The 14,240-nt window shown below is 52.2% G+C and overlaps 1 protein-coding gene across 1 annotated transcript in view; it reads left to right on the top strand.

The window, feature by feature from the left end:
* Nucleotides 1-10,013, top strand: part of dtx2 (deltex 2, E3 ubiquitin ligase) — a 29,616-nt gene extending 19,603 nt beyond the window's left edge. The window contains exons 7-8 of the mRNA XM_084449607.1: nt 7,990-8,079; nt 8,495-10,013. Coding sequence (XP_084305733.1) covers nt 7,990-8,079; nt 8,495-8,758 — 354 coding nt within the window. The 3' untranslated portion in view covers nt 8,759-10,013. The remainder of the gene's footprint in view (nt 1-7,989; nt 8,080-8,494) is intronic.
* The last annotated feature ends 4,227 nt before the right edge of the window (nt 10,014-14,240 follow it).

The raw sequence follows: 14,240 nt of genomic DNA, 5'->3' as shown, positions 1-14,240 counted from the left end.
TCTCAATACCCCCTCCATCTCAATACCCCCCCATCTCAATACCCCCCCATCTCAATACCCCCCCATCTCAATACCCCTCCATCTCAATACCCCCTCCATCTCAATACCCCCCCATCTCAATACCCCCCCATCTCAATACCTCCCCATCTCAATACCTCCCCATCTCAATACCTCCCCATCTCAATACCCCCATCTCAATACCCCCTTCGTCTCAATACCCCCCATCTCAATAAACCCCCATCTCAATAACCCCCTCCATCTCAATACCTCCCCATCTCAATACCCCCTCCATCTCAATACCCCCTCCATCTCAATTACCCCCCATCTCAATTACCCCCCATCTCAATACCCCCTCCATCTCAATACCCCCTCCATCTCAGTACCACCCCATCTCAATACCCCCTCCATCTCAGTACCACCCCATCTCAATACCCCCCCATCTCAATACCTCCTCATCTCAATACCCCCCCCATCTCAATACCTCCCCATCTCAATACCCCCTTCATCTCAATCCCCCCCATCTCAATACCTCCCCATCTCAATACCTCCCCATCTCAATACCCCTCCATCTCAATACCTCCCTATCTCAATACCCCCCATCTCAATACCTCCCCATCTCAATACCCCCTCCATCTCAATACCCCCCCATCTCAATACCTCCCCATCCCCATCTCAATACCCCCCATCTCAATACCTCCCCATCTCAATACCCCCTTCATCTCAATCCCCCCATCTCAATACCTCCCCATCTCAATACCTCCCCATCTCAATACCTCCCCATCTCAATACCCCCTCCATCTCAATACCCCCCATCTCAATACCTCCCCATCTCAATACTCACTCCATCTCAATACCTCCCTATCTCAATACCCCCTCATCTCAATACCCCCTCCATCTCAATACCTCCCCATCTCAATACCCCTCCATCTCAATACCCCTCCATCTCAATACCTCCCCATCTCAATACCCCCTCCATGTCAATACCTCCCCATCTCAATACCCCCATCTCAATACCCCCTCCATCTCAATACCCCCTCCATCTCAATACCCCCATCTCAATACCTCCCTATCTCAATACCTCCCCATCTCAATACCCCTCCATCTCAATACCTCCCTATCTCAATACCTCCCCATCTCAATACCTCCCCATCTCAATACCTCCCCATCTCAATACCCCTCCATCTCAATACCTCCCCATCTCAATACCCCCTCCATCTCAATACCCCCCCATCTCAATACCTCCCATCTCAATACCCCTCCATCTCAATACCTCCCTATCTCAATACCCCTCCATCTATTGGGGGGGTATTGAGATGAAGGGGGTATTGAGATGGGGAGGTATTGACCTCCCCATCTCAATACCCCCTTCATCTCAATACCCCCCCCCATCTCAATAACCCCTTTCCATCTCAATACCTCCCCATCTCAATACCTCCCCATCTCAATAAACCCCCATCTCAATACCCCCTCCATCTCAATACCCCTCCATCTCAATACCCCTCCATCTCAATATCCCCTCCATCTCAGTACCCCCCCCATCTCAATAGCTCCCATCTCAATACCCCTCCATCTCAATACCTCCCCATCTCAATACCTCCCCATCTCAAAACCCCCCCTCACCTGCACCTCACACACTCCTCCTCAAAGGGCTGGCTTGTAGAAGAGACCAGCATTGGTAACTCTATCTTCCTGATGCGCTAGAAGCCTTGCATGACTCAGCCCTTCCACATTTGAACAATACTGTCAAACAGCATTTCAGTATTTCAATCTGTATCCTCCTTTCGTTCAATATTGCATTTGGTGTGTAAATGAACAATGAAGCAGCTCAAATCAGTCTAACCTAGTGTTCGACCCCTGACCCCCACATGTGTCCAGCCTGTCCTCTCATAATGATGTCCCTCCTCCCCGCGTCTCTAGGACTGTCTCATCTGTATGGACCGGCTGTCCTGTCCCTCAGGGTATGACGGGGCATCTGACGGGGGGGCCCGGTCCATCCCACCCAGCGCTGTGGGGAAGTTCACTAAGTGTGGACACGCCCTCCACATGCTCTGCATGCTGGCCATGTACAACAACGGAACCAAGGTACTGCACAGCCACCGGCTCGGCTGACTACTGGACCTGCTTGTTTTTTTGAACATTTATTAAAACAGGTTCCTTGACAAATTCACACACAGCTTTATGTACAAAAGTATTGGCATGTGAAAACTGAATGGATATTTTACAATAACATCTGGCATTAACAAAAGATCTAAGACCGTATACATCACACCAGACTACACCTCACAGATTCTTACAGTCTGGTCACTACATGCTTGTTTTTGATAATTGCGCCGTTGTGCTTCTGATTTCTAGGAAACATCTCATTCCATAAACCTGGAACTTGATCAGCAGTTTTATTAATTTGTATTTTTAACCATGATTCAAGGAAATTGATGACAGCAATTTAGATAAGCTTAGGCCTGCTGGGGGGAGAGAGATGGATTGTGGGTGATGTAGTTTCTGTGTGGTCCAGGATGGCAGCCTCCAGTGCCCCTCCTGCAAGACAATCTACGGGGAGAAGACGGGGACTCAGCCCAAGGGCAAGATGGAGATCTACAGCATCTCCCAGTCACTCCCCGGACACCCCAGCTGTGGTACCATCCAGATCATCTACAGCATCCCCCCCGGGACGCAGGTACACTCCCCCTACCGTACCCCCTTCCCTACCCCCTACCCTACCCCCTACCCTACCCCCTCCACTACCCCCTACCGTACCCCCTACCCTACCCCCTACCCTACCCCCTACCCTACCCCCTCCACTACCCCCTACCGTACCCCCTTCCCTACTCCCTACCCGCTACCCCCTACCCTACCCCCTCCACTACCCCCTACCCTACCCCCTCCACTACCCCCTACCGTACCCCCTACCCTACCCCCTACCCTACCCCCTCCACTACCCCCTACCCTACCCCCTACCCTACCCCCTCCACTACCCCCTACCGTACCCCCTTCCCTACCCCCTACCCTACCCCCTACCCTACCCCCTCCACTACCCCCTACCCTACCCCCTACCCTACCCCCTCCACTACCCCCTCCACTACCCCCTACCGTACCCCCTTCCCTACCCCCTACCCTACCCCCTCCACTACCCCCTACCGTACCCCCTACCCTACCCCCTCCACTACCCCCTCCACTACCCCCTACCCTACCCCCTACCCTACCCCCTACCGTACCCCCTTCCCTACCCCCTACCCTACCCCCTCCACTACCCCCTACCGTACCCCCTACCCTACCCCCTCCACTACCCCCTCCACTACCCCCTACCCTACCCCCTCCACTACCCCCTACCCTACCCCCTACCCTACCCCCTCCACTACCCCCTACCCCCTCCACTACCCCCTACCGTACCCCCTACCCTACCCCCTCCACTACCCCCTACCCTACCCCCTCCACTACCCCCTACCCTACCCCCTCCACTACCCCCTCCACTACCCCCTACCCTACCCCCTCCACTACCCCCTACCGTACCCCCTACCCTACCCCCTCCACTACCCCCTACCGTACCCCCTACACTACCCCCTACCCTACCCCCTCCACTACCCCCTACCCTACCCCCTCCACTACCCCCTACCCTACCCCCTACCGTACCCCCTACCCTACCCCCTCCACTACCCCCTCCACTACCCCCTACCCTACCCCCTACCCTACCCCCTCCACTACCCCCTACCCTACCCCCTACCCTACCCCCTACCCTACCCCCTCCACTACCCCCTACCCTACCCCCTCCACTACCCCCTCCACTACCCCCTACCGTACCCCCTACCCTACCCCCTCCACTACCCCCTACCCTACCCCCTACTCTACCCCCTCCACTACACCCTACCCCCTCCACTACCCCCTACCCTACCCCCTCCACTACCCCCTACCCTACCCCCTCCACTACCCCCTACCCTACCCACTACCCTACCCCCCTACCCCCTACCCTACCCCCTCCACTACCCCCTACCGTACCCCCTACCCTACCCCCTACCCTACCCCCTCCACTACCCTACCCACTACCCTACCCCCTACCCTACCCCCTCCACTACCCCCTACCCTACCCCCTACCCTACCCCCTCCACTACCCCCTACCCTACCCCCTACCCTACCCCCTCCACTACCCCCTACCCTACCCCCTACCCTACCCCCTCCACTACCCCCTACCGTACCCCCTACCCTACCCCCTCCACTACCCCCTACCCTACCCCCTCCACTACCCCCTACCGTACCCCCTACCCTACCCCCTACCCCCTACCCTACCCCCTCCACTACCCCCTACCCTACCCCCTCCACTACCCCCTACCGTACCCCCTACCCTACCCCCTACCCTACCCCCTCCACTACCCCCTACCCTACCCCCTCCACTACCCCCTACCGTACCCCCTACCCTACCCCCTCCACTACCCCCTACCCTACCCCCTCCACTACCCCCTACCCTACCCACTACCCTACCCCCTACCCTACCCCCTCCACTACCCCCTACCGTACCCCCTACCCTACCCCCTCCACTACCCTACCCCCTACCCTACCCCCTCCACTACCCCCTACCCTACCCCCTACCCTACCCCCTCCACTACCCCCTACCCTACCCCCTACCCTACCCCCTCCACTACCCCCTACCCTACCCCCTACCCTACCCCCTCCACTACCCCCTACCCTACCCCCTACCCTACCCCCTCCACTACCCCCTACCGTACCCCCTACCCTACCCCCTCCACTACCCCCTACCCTACCCCCTCCACTACCCCCTACCGTACCCCCTACCCTACCCCCTACCCCCTACCCTACCCCCTCCACTACCCCCTACCCTACCCCCTACCCCCTACCCTACCCCCTCCACTACCCCCTACCCTACCCCCACCACTACCCCCTACCGTACCCCCTACCCTACCCCCTCCACTACCCCCTACCGTACCCCCTACCCTACCCCCTCCACTACCCCCTCCACTACCCCCCTACCCTACCCCCTACCGTACCCCCTACCCTACCCCCTACCCTACCCCTCCACTACCCCCACCACTACCCCCTACCCTACCCCCTACCGTACCCCCTACCCTACCCCCTACCCTACCCCCTCCACTACCCCCACCACTACCCCCTACCCTACCCCCTACCCTACCCCCTCCACTACCCCCACCACTACCCCCTACCCTACCCCCTCCACTACCCCCTACCCTACCCCCTACCGTACCCCCTACCCTACCCCCTACCCTACCCCCTCCACTACCCCCACCACTACCCCCTACCCTACCCCCTACCCTACCCCCTCCACTACCCCCTACCCTACCCCCTACCCTACCCCCTCCACTACCCCCACCACTACCCCCTACCCTACCCCCTCCACTACCCCCACCACTACCCCCTACCCTACCCCCTCCACTACCCCCTACCGTACCCCCTACCCCCTACCCTACCCCCTCCACTACCCCCACCACTACCCCCTACCCTACCCCCTCCACTACCCCCACCACTACCCCCTACCCTACCCCCTCCACTACCCCCTACACTACCCCCTACCGTACCCCCACCACTACCCCCTACACTGCCCCCACCACTACCCCCTACCCTACCCCCTCCACTACCCCCACCCCCTACCCTACCCCCTACCCTACCCCCTCCACTACCCCCTACCCTACCCCCTCCACTACCCCCTACCGTACCCCCTACACTGCCCCCTCCACTACCCGCTACACTGCCCCCACCACTACCCCCTCCACTACCCCCACCACTACCCCCTACACTACCCCCTCCACTACCCCCTCCACTACCCCCTCCACTACCCCCTCCACTACCCCCTCCACTACCCCCTACACTGCCCCCTACACTGCCCCCACCACTACCCCCTACCCTACCCCCTACCCCCTCCACTACCCCCTACCCTACCCCCTACCGTACCCCCTACCCTACCCCCTACCCTACCCCCTCCACTACCCCCTACCCTACCCCCTACCCTACCCCCTCCACTACCCCCACCCCTACCCTACCCCCTACCCTACCCCCTACCCTACCCCCTCCACTACCCCCTACCCTACCCCCTACCCTACCCCCTACCCTACCCCCTCCACTACCCCCTCCACTACCCCCTCCACTACCCCCTCCACTACCCCCTACCCTACCCCCTACCCTACCCTACCCCCTCCACTACCCCCTACCCTACCCCCTCCACTACCCCCTACACTACCCCCTCCACTACCCCCTACCCTACCCCCTACCCTACCCCCTCCACTACCCCCTCCACTACCCCCTACACTACCCCCTACACTACCCCCTACACTGCCCCCACCACTACCCCCTACCCTACCCCCTCCACTACCCCCTACACTACCCCCTACCGTACCCCCTACACTACCCCCTCCACTACCCCCTCCACTACCCCCACCACTACCCCCTACACTGCCCCCTACCCTACCCCCTACCCTACCCCCCACACTGCCCCCTCCACTACCCCCTCCACTACCCCCTCCACTACCCCCTCCACTACCCCCTCCACTGCCCCCTACACTGCCCCCTACACTGCCCCCTACACTGCCCCCTACACTACCCCCACCCCCTACCCTACCCCCTCCACTACCCCCTCCACTACCCCCTACCCTACCCCCTCCACTACCCCCTCCACTACCCCCTACCGTACCCCCTACACTTCCCCCTCCACTACCCCCACCACTACCCCCTACACTGCCCCCTACCCTACCCCCACCACTACCCCCTACCCTACCCCCTCCACTACCCCCTACCCTACCCCCTACCCTACCCCCTCCACTACCCCCACCACTACCCCCTACCCTACCCCCTACACTACCCCCTACCGTACCCCCTACACTACCCCCTACACTACCCCCACCACTACCCCCTCCACTACCCCCTACACTGCCCCCTCCACTACCCCCTACACTGCCCCCTACACTGCCCCCTACACTGCCCCCTACACTGCCCCCTACACTGCCCCCTCCACTACCCCCTCCACTACCCCCTCCACTACCCCCTACACTACCCCCTCCACTACCCCCTACCCTACCCCCTACCCTACCCCCTCCACTACCCCCTACACTACCCCCTCCACTACCCCCTACACTACCCCCTACACTGCCCCCTACACTGCCCCCTACATGCCCCCACCACTACCCCCTCCACTACCCCCTACACTGCCCCCTACATGCCCCCACCACTACCCCCTCCACTACCCCCTCCACTGCCCCCTACACTGCCCCCTACACTGCCCCCTACACTACCCCCTCCACTACCCCCTACCCTACCCCCTCCACTACCCCCTACCCTACCCCCTACACTGCCCCCTACACTACCCCCTCCACTACCCCCTCCACTACCCCCTCCACTACCCCCTCCACTACCCCCTCCACTACCCCCTCCACTACCCCCTCCACTACCCCCTACACTACCCCCTACCCTACCCCCTTCACTCCCCCCGCCTGGCTGTTACAACTACCCCCTCCACTCCCCCCTCCTGGCTGTTACAACTACCACCACCACCCCCCACCCCCCCTGGCTGTTACAACTACCCCCTCCACTACCCCCTCCTGGCTGCTAGAGCTACCCCCTCCACTGCCCCCTCCTGGCTGTTACATGTCACTGACTCTCCTCCACTGCTACTGACTGTTAATGAGCAGGCGAGCACCTTGCATGGCAGCTGCCTCCTCTGGTGTGTAAGTGGGTGAATGAGCGAGGTCATTGTGAGATGCTCTGGATACAACCTCTATATAAGTGCACTCCATTTAGCATTTATCCCCCGTCTCCCTCTCTCCCTCTCTCCCTCTCTCTCTCTCTCCCCCTCTCTGTCTCTCTCTCTGCCTCTCTCTCTCTCTCTGTCTCTCTCTCTCTCTGTCTCTCTCTCCCTCTCTCTCTCTCTCTCTCTGTCTCTCTCTGTCTCTCTGCCTCTGTCTCTCTGCCTCCCTCTCTCTCCCCCTCTCTCTCTCTCTCTCTCTCTCTCTCTCTCTCTCTCTCTCCCCCCCCCAGGGTCCAGAGCACCCTAACCCCGGTCAGCCGTACAGTTGCAGAGGCTTCCCTCGCTTCTGCTTCCTCCCGGACAACGACAAGGGCAGGAAGGTAAACCTGACGATGTAGGAACAGCGCCTGGCAGGAAGTAGTGGGTTAGGAACAGCGCCTGGCAGGAAGTAGTGGGTTCAAGGAGGAAGACAATAGGAGCTATGTATTAAGCATTAAGACAATTTACACTTTTGAGTCTGTTCAGTGAAGTCATTTAACTTAAATCTGTTCAGGGGTAGTTTATAGTCGTATTAATCAACCACCTCCTCCCTCTCCTTCTCCCCTTCCTCCTCCTCCTCCCCTTCCTCTTCCTCCCCTTCCCCCTCCTCCTCCCCTCCTTCCTCCTCCCCTCCCTTCCTCTCTTCTCTCTCTCTCCCCTCCCTCCCTCTCTCCCCTCTCTCCCCTTCCTTCCTCTCTTCTCTCTCTCTCTCTCCCCTCCCTCTCTTCTCCCTCTCTCCCCCTCCCTTCTGCTCAGGTGCTGGAGCTGTTGAAGGTGGCGTGGACGCGCCGTCTGATCTTCACCGTGGGAACGTCCAGCACCACGGGCGAGCCGGACACCGTGGTCTGGAACGAGATCCACCACAAGACGGAGATGATGTCCAACGTGTCGGGCCACGGCTACCCTGACCCCAACTACCTGGACAACGTCCTGTCTGAACTGGCCTCGCAAGGCGTGACCGACGACTCTCTCAGCAAACAGCCCGGCCCGAACCACGCACCACCAAACTCCGGAGTCTAGACACATCCCTCCTATATTCACATATTATAATCCATATATGGCTCAGTATGTTTCCTATATGAATCATGTATGACCATATATGTAATAACTTGATAAGGGATAAACCAACTATTCACATGCTCTCTCAGGGGTGTGATTTCATTCCGTTCTATGGTCTCATTGAGTTTTGGGTGCATGCCGGATGCATCTTTAGGTCTTGCTGTTAGCAGGAATGTAGAGGTGGAAGAGGAAGGTGAGTATATTAGTGGTAGATGCTGGTGAAATACTCTCAACTGCACACCATTCGCAGTGAACACTTCACAATTTAACGTGTGAACTCTCTTTACATGGGTGTCAACCTTACTACATCCCTGCTTATTAGGTATCCAATGCAAAGTCAGTGTATGTTAGCCAAGGTGCAGTATGTTGATACTGTGAATACAGATGATGTAGTGTTTTTTCTCCAGGCGTAATATACTGCACCTCTACCAGCCCTCGGTTTAGTAATTTCAATCCTTAGGAAAAAGTTGTGTGTTTTCTTTGGAAGAAGCGTGATGACCTGTAGCCCTTTGGGCCCGCGCCATGAGAACGGCAGCTCGCGTGGGGAACATGCACGCGTCTGTAGCACTTTAGTTTTTACAGTGCATTGATTGAATTAACAAGTATGGCAATTATCTGTGGTTGATGTGGTTGAAATTGGTAATTTATGCAAATTAAGAAGTGTGATAGTTTTAAAGCAATGCTTACACAAGGACACATTAAAAATATAAATAAATTTGTACCTGCTTGATGGAGCACAGTGGAGATATGTTTAGTTAAACACTAAAAAAAATACAGAAATGTTTCCATCAATGCCAGTCTATGTAAGGACTATGCTAAGAGATTGCTCTTTGGCTCTTCAGCCTTGAGTTGTACATGATTAAACTTTTAAAAATAATTAATCTGAATGGATCATAAAATATTTGTAATCATAAATTGAGATGAGTTGCTCTCTGTCATTTTAATTGGCATCAAGTCATTCTCATTTCAGATAAAACTTAATTTCTTGCTTCCGTTTTTGGTTCCATCTTTGTTTCTTGCCATGTCAGAGACTGGGATATTAGTACAGCTGCTTGGCTCTTTTGCCCAATAAAATAATATTCACCAAGAGTGACAAGTGACACTACAGGTTGAATGACTTACTTAAACGAAAAGGTCAACAGATCCTAGCCAGTGAATCCAGCCTAGGTTGACTGTGTTGCTGAACACATCCACTTCTGCCCGTTTAACACAGTAGACCCACGTTATCTGAGTATTCAGGTGTATGCAAGCATATGAAAATGTTCTCTGCAATAAAGAACTGTTGATAAAGGACCCTCTCTCTCTGTCTCCCACTTTGTTACAGAACAGATGTCTTAAAAAAACGTGTTATTATTATGTATTATTAGGTTATGTATTATGACTGCATATATCAATGAAGACGCACCGAGACCATCAACGTTTGACTCCTTTAGTGAAGGGAATTAATACATCCATGAGGGAAACTCACATTTCTACCACAATAATCTATGTTCTAATGATGACTCCTATAATGGTGCGTGCTCTTCTACATGGGAGAGACATTCATATTGACCAATATAACTCGGGGCGCATGGAAAGTCAAAATGTTCCTAAGACACCTCTCTCTCACTGAGAAAAGCGTTCTTCAGGCATGGAAACACAAGAGGTGAAAAGGTGAATAAAAGCATTTCTACCACAATAATCTATGTTCTAATGATGACTCCTATAATGGTGCGTGCTCTTCTACATGGGAGAGACATTCATATTGACCAAAATAACTCGGGGCGCATGGAAAGTCAAAATGTTCCTAAGACACCTCTCTCACTGAGAAAAGCGTTTTTCTGGCATGGAACACAAGAGGTGAAAAGGTGAATAAAAGCAATTCTACCACAATAATCTATGTTCTAATGATGACTCCTATAATGGTGCGTGCTCTTCTACATGGGAGAGACATTCATATTGGCCAATATAACTCGGGGCGCATGGAAAGTCAAAATGTTCCTAAGACACCTCTCTCTCACTGAGAAAAGCGTTTTTCAGGCATGGAACACAAGAGGTGAAAAGGTGAATAAAAGCAATTCTACCACAATAATCTATGTTCTAATGATGACTCCTATAATGGTGCGTGCTCTTCTACATGGGAGAGACATTCATATTGACCAATATAACTCGGGGCGCATGGAAAGTCAAAATGTTCCTAAGACACCTCTCTCTCACTGAGAAAAGCGTTCTTCAGGCATGGAAACACAAGAGGTGAAAAGGTGAATAAAAGCATTTCTACCACAATAATCTATGTTCTAATGATGACTCCTATAATGGTGCGTGCTCTTCTACATGGGAGAGACATTCATATTGACCAATATAACTCGGGGCGCATGGAAAGTCAAAATGTTCCTAAGACACCTCTCTCTCACTGAGAAAAGCGTTCTTCAGGCATGGAAACACAAGAGGTGAAAAGGTGAATAAAAGCATTTCTACCACAATAATCTATGTTCTAATGATGACTCCTATAATGGTGCGTGCTCTTCTACATGGGAGAGACATTCATATTGACCAAAATAACTCGGGGCGCATGGAAAGTCAAAATGTTCCTAAGACACCTCTCTCACTGAGAAAAGCGTTTTTCTGGCATGGAACACAAGAGGTGAAAAGGTGAATAAAAGCAATTCTACCACAATAATCTATGTTCTAATGATGACTCCTATAATGGTGCGTGCTCTTCTACATGGGAGAGACATTCATATTGACCAATATAACTCGGGGCGCATGGAAAGTCAAAATGTTCCTAAGACACCTCTCTCTCACTGAGAAAAGCGTTCTTCAGGCATGGAAACACAAGAGGTGAAAAGGTGAATAAAAGCATTTCTACCACAATAATCTATGTTCTAATGATGACACCTATAATGGTGCGTGCTCTTCTACATGGGAGAGACATTCATATTGACCAATATATCTCGGGGCGCATGGAAAGTCAAAATGTTCCTAAGACACCTCTCTCTCACTGAGAAAAGCGTTCTTCAGGCATGGAAACACAAGAGGTGAAAAGGTGAATAAAAGCATTTCTACCACAATAATCTATGTTCTAATGATGACACCTATAATGGTGCGTGCTCTTCTACATGGGAGAGACATTCATATTGACCAATATAACTCGGGGCGCATGGAAAGTCAAAATGTTCCTAAGACACCTCTCTCTCACTGAGAAAAGCATTCTTCAGGCATGGAAACACAAGAGGTGAAAAGGTGAATAAAAGCATTTCTACCACAATAATCTATGTTCTAATGATGACACCTATAATGGTGCGTGCTCTTCTACATGGGAGAGACATTCATATTGACCAATATATCTCGGGGCGCATGGAAAGTCAAAATGTTCCTAAGACACCTCTCTCTCACTGAGAAAAGCGTTCTTCAGGCATGGAAACACAAGAGGTGAAAAGGTGAATAAAAGCATTTCTACCACAATAATCTATGTTCTAATGATGACTCCTATAATGGTGCGTGCTCTTCTACATGGTAGAGACATTCATATTGACCAATATAACTCGGGGCGCATGGAAAGTCAAAATGTTCCTAAGACACCTCTCTCTCACTGAGAAAAGCGTTCTTCAGGCATGGAAACACAAGAGGTGAAAAGGTGAATAAAAGCATTTCTACCACAATAATCTATGTTCTAATGATGACTCCTATAATGGTGCGTGCTCTTCTACATGGGAGAGACATTCATATTGACCAAAATAACTCGGGGCGCATGGAAAGTCAAAATGTTCCTAAGACACCTCTCTCTCACTGAGAAAAGCGTTCTTCAGGCATGGAAACACAAGAGGTGAAAAGGTGAATAAAAGCATTTCTACCACTAATAATCTATGTTCTAATGATGACTCCTATAATGGTGCGTGCTCTTCTACATGGGAGAGACATTCATATTGACCAATATAACTCGGGGCGCATGGAAAGTCAAAATGTTCCTAAGACACCTCTCTCTCACTGAGAAAAGCGTTCTTCAGGCATGGAAACACAAGAGGTGAAAAGGTGAATAAAAGCATTTCTACCACAATAATCTATGTTCTAATGATGACTCCTATAATGGTGCGTGCTCTTCTACATGGTAGAGACATTCATATTGACCAATATAACTCGGGGCGCATGGAAAGTCAAAATGTTCCTAAGACACCTCTCTCTCACTGAGAAAAGCGTTCTTCAGGCATGGAAACACAAGAGGTGAAAAGGTGAATAAAAGCATTTCTACCACAATAATCTATGTTCTAATGATGACTCCTATAATGGTGCGTGCTCTTCTACATGGGAGAGACATTCATATTGACCAAAATAACTCGGGGCGCATGGAAAGTCAAAATGTTCCTAAGACACCTCTCTCTCACTGAGAAAAGCGTTCTTCAGGCATGGAAACACAAGAGGTGAAAAGGTGAATAAAAGCATTTCTACCACTAATAATCTATGTTCTAATGATGACTCCTATAATGGTGCGTGCTCTTCTACATGGGAGAGACATTCATATTGACCAATATAACTCGGGGCGCATGGAAAGTCAAAATGTTCCTAAGACACCTCTCTCTCACTGAGAAAAGCGTTCTTCAGGCATGGAAACACAAGAGGTGAAAAGGTGAATAAAAGCATTTCTACCACAATAATCTATGTTCTAATGATGACTCCTATAATGGTGCGTGCTCTTCTACATGGGAGAGACATTCATATTGACCAATATAACTCGGGGAGCATGGAAAGTCAAAATGTTCCTAAGACACCTCTCTCTCACTGAGAAAAGCGTTCTTCAGGCATGGAAACACAAGAGGTGAAAAGGTGAATAAAAGCATTTCTACCACAATAATCTATGTTCTAATGATGACTCCTATAATGGTGCGTGCTCTTCTACATGGGAGAGACATTCATATTGACCAAAATAACTCGGGGCGCATGGAAAGTCAAAATGTTCCTAAGACACCTCTCTCTCACTGAGAAAAGCGTTCTTCAGGCATGGAAACACAAGAGGTGAAAAGGTGAATAAAAGCATTTCTACCACAATAATCTATGTTCTAATGATGACTCCTATAATGGTGCGTGCTCTTCTACATGGGAGAGACATTCATATTGACCAAAATAACTCGGGGCGCATGGAAAGTCAAAATGTTCCTAAGACACCTCTCTCTCACTGAGAAAAGCGTTTTTCAGGCATGGAACACAAGAGGTGAAAAGGTGAATAAAAGCAATTCTACCACAATAATCTATGTTCTAATGATGACTCCTATAATGGTGCGTGCTCTTCTACATGGGAGAGACATTCATATTGACCAATATAACTCGGGGCGCATGGAAAGTCAAAATGTTCCTAAGACACCTCTCTCTCACTGAGAAAAGCGTTCTTCAGGCATGGAAACACAAGAGGTGAAAAGGTGAATAAAAGCATTTCTACCACAATAATCTATGTTCTAATGATGACTCCTAT

The sequence above is a fragment of the Borostomias antarcticus genome (genome assembly GCF_949987555.1).
Source record: "Borostomias antarcticus genome assembly, chromosome: 15".
Lineage (NCBI taxonomy): Eukaryota > Metazoa > Chordata > Actinopteri > Stomiiformes > Stomiidae > Borostomias > Borostomias antarcticus.
The sequence above is the reverse complement of the archived record's forward strand: the minus strand, read 5'-3'. Positions and strand labels throughout refer to the sequence as shown.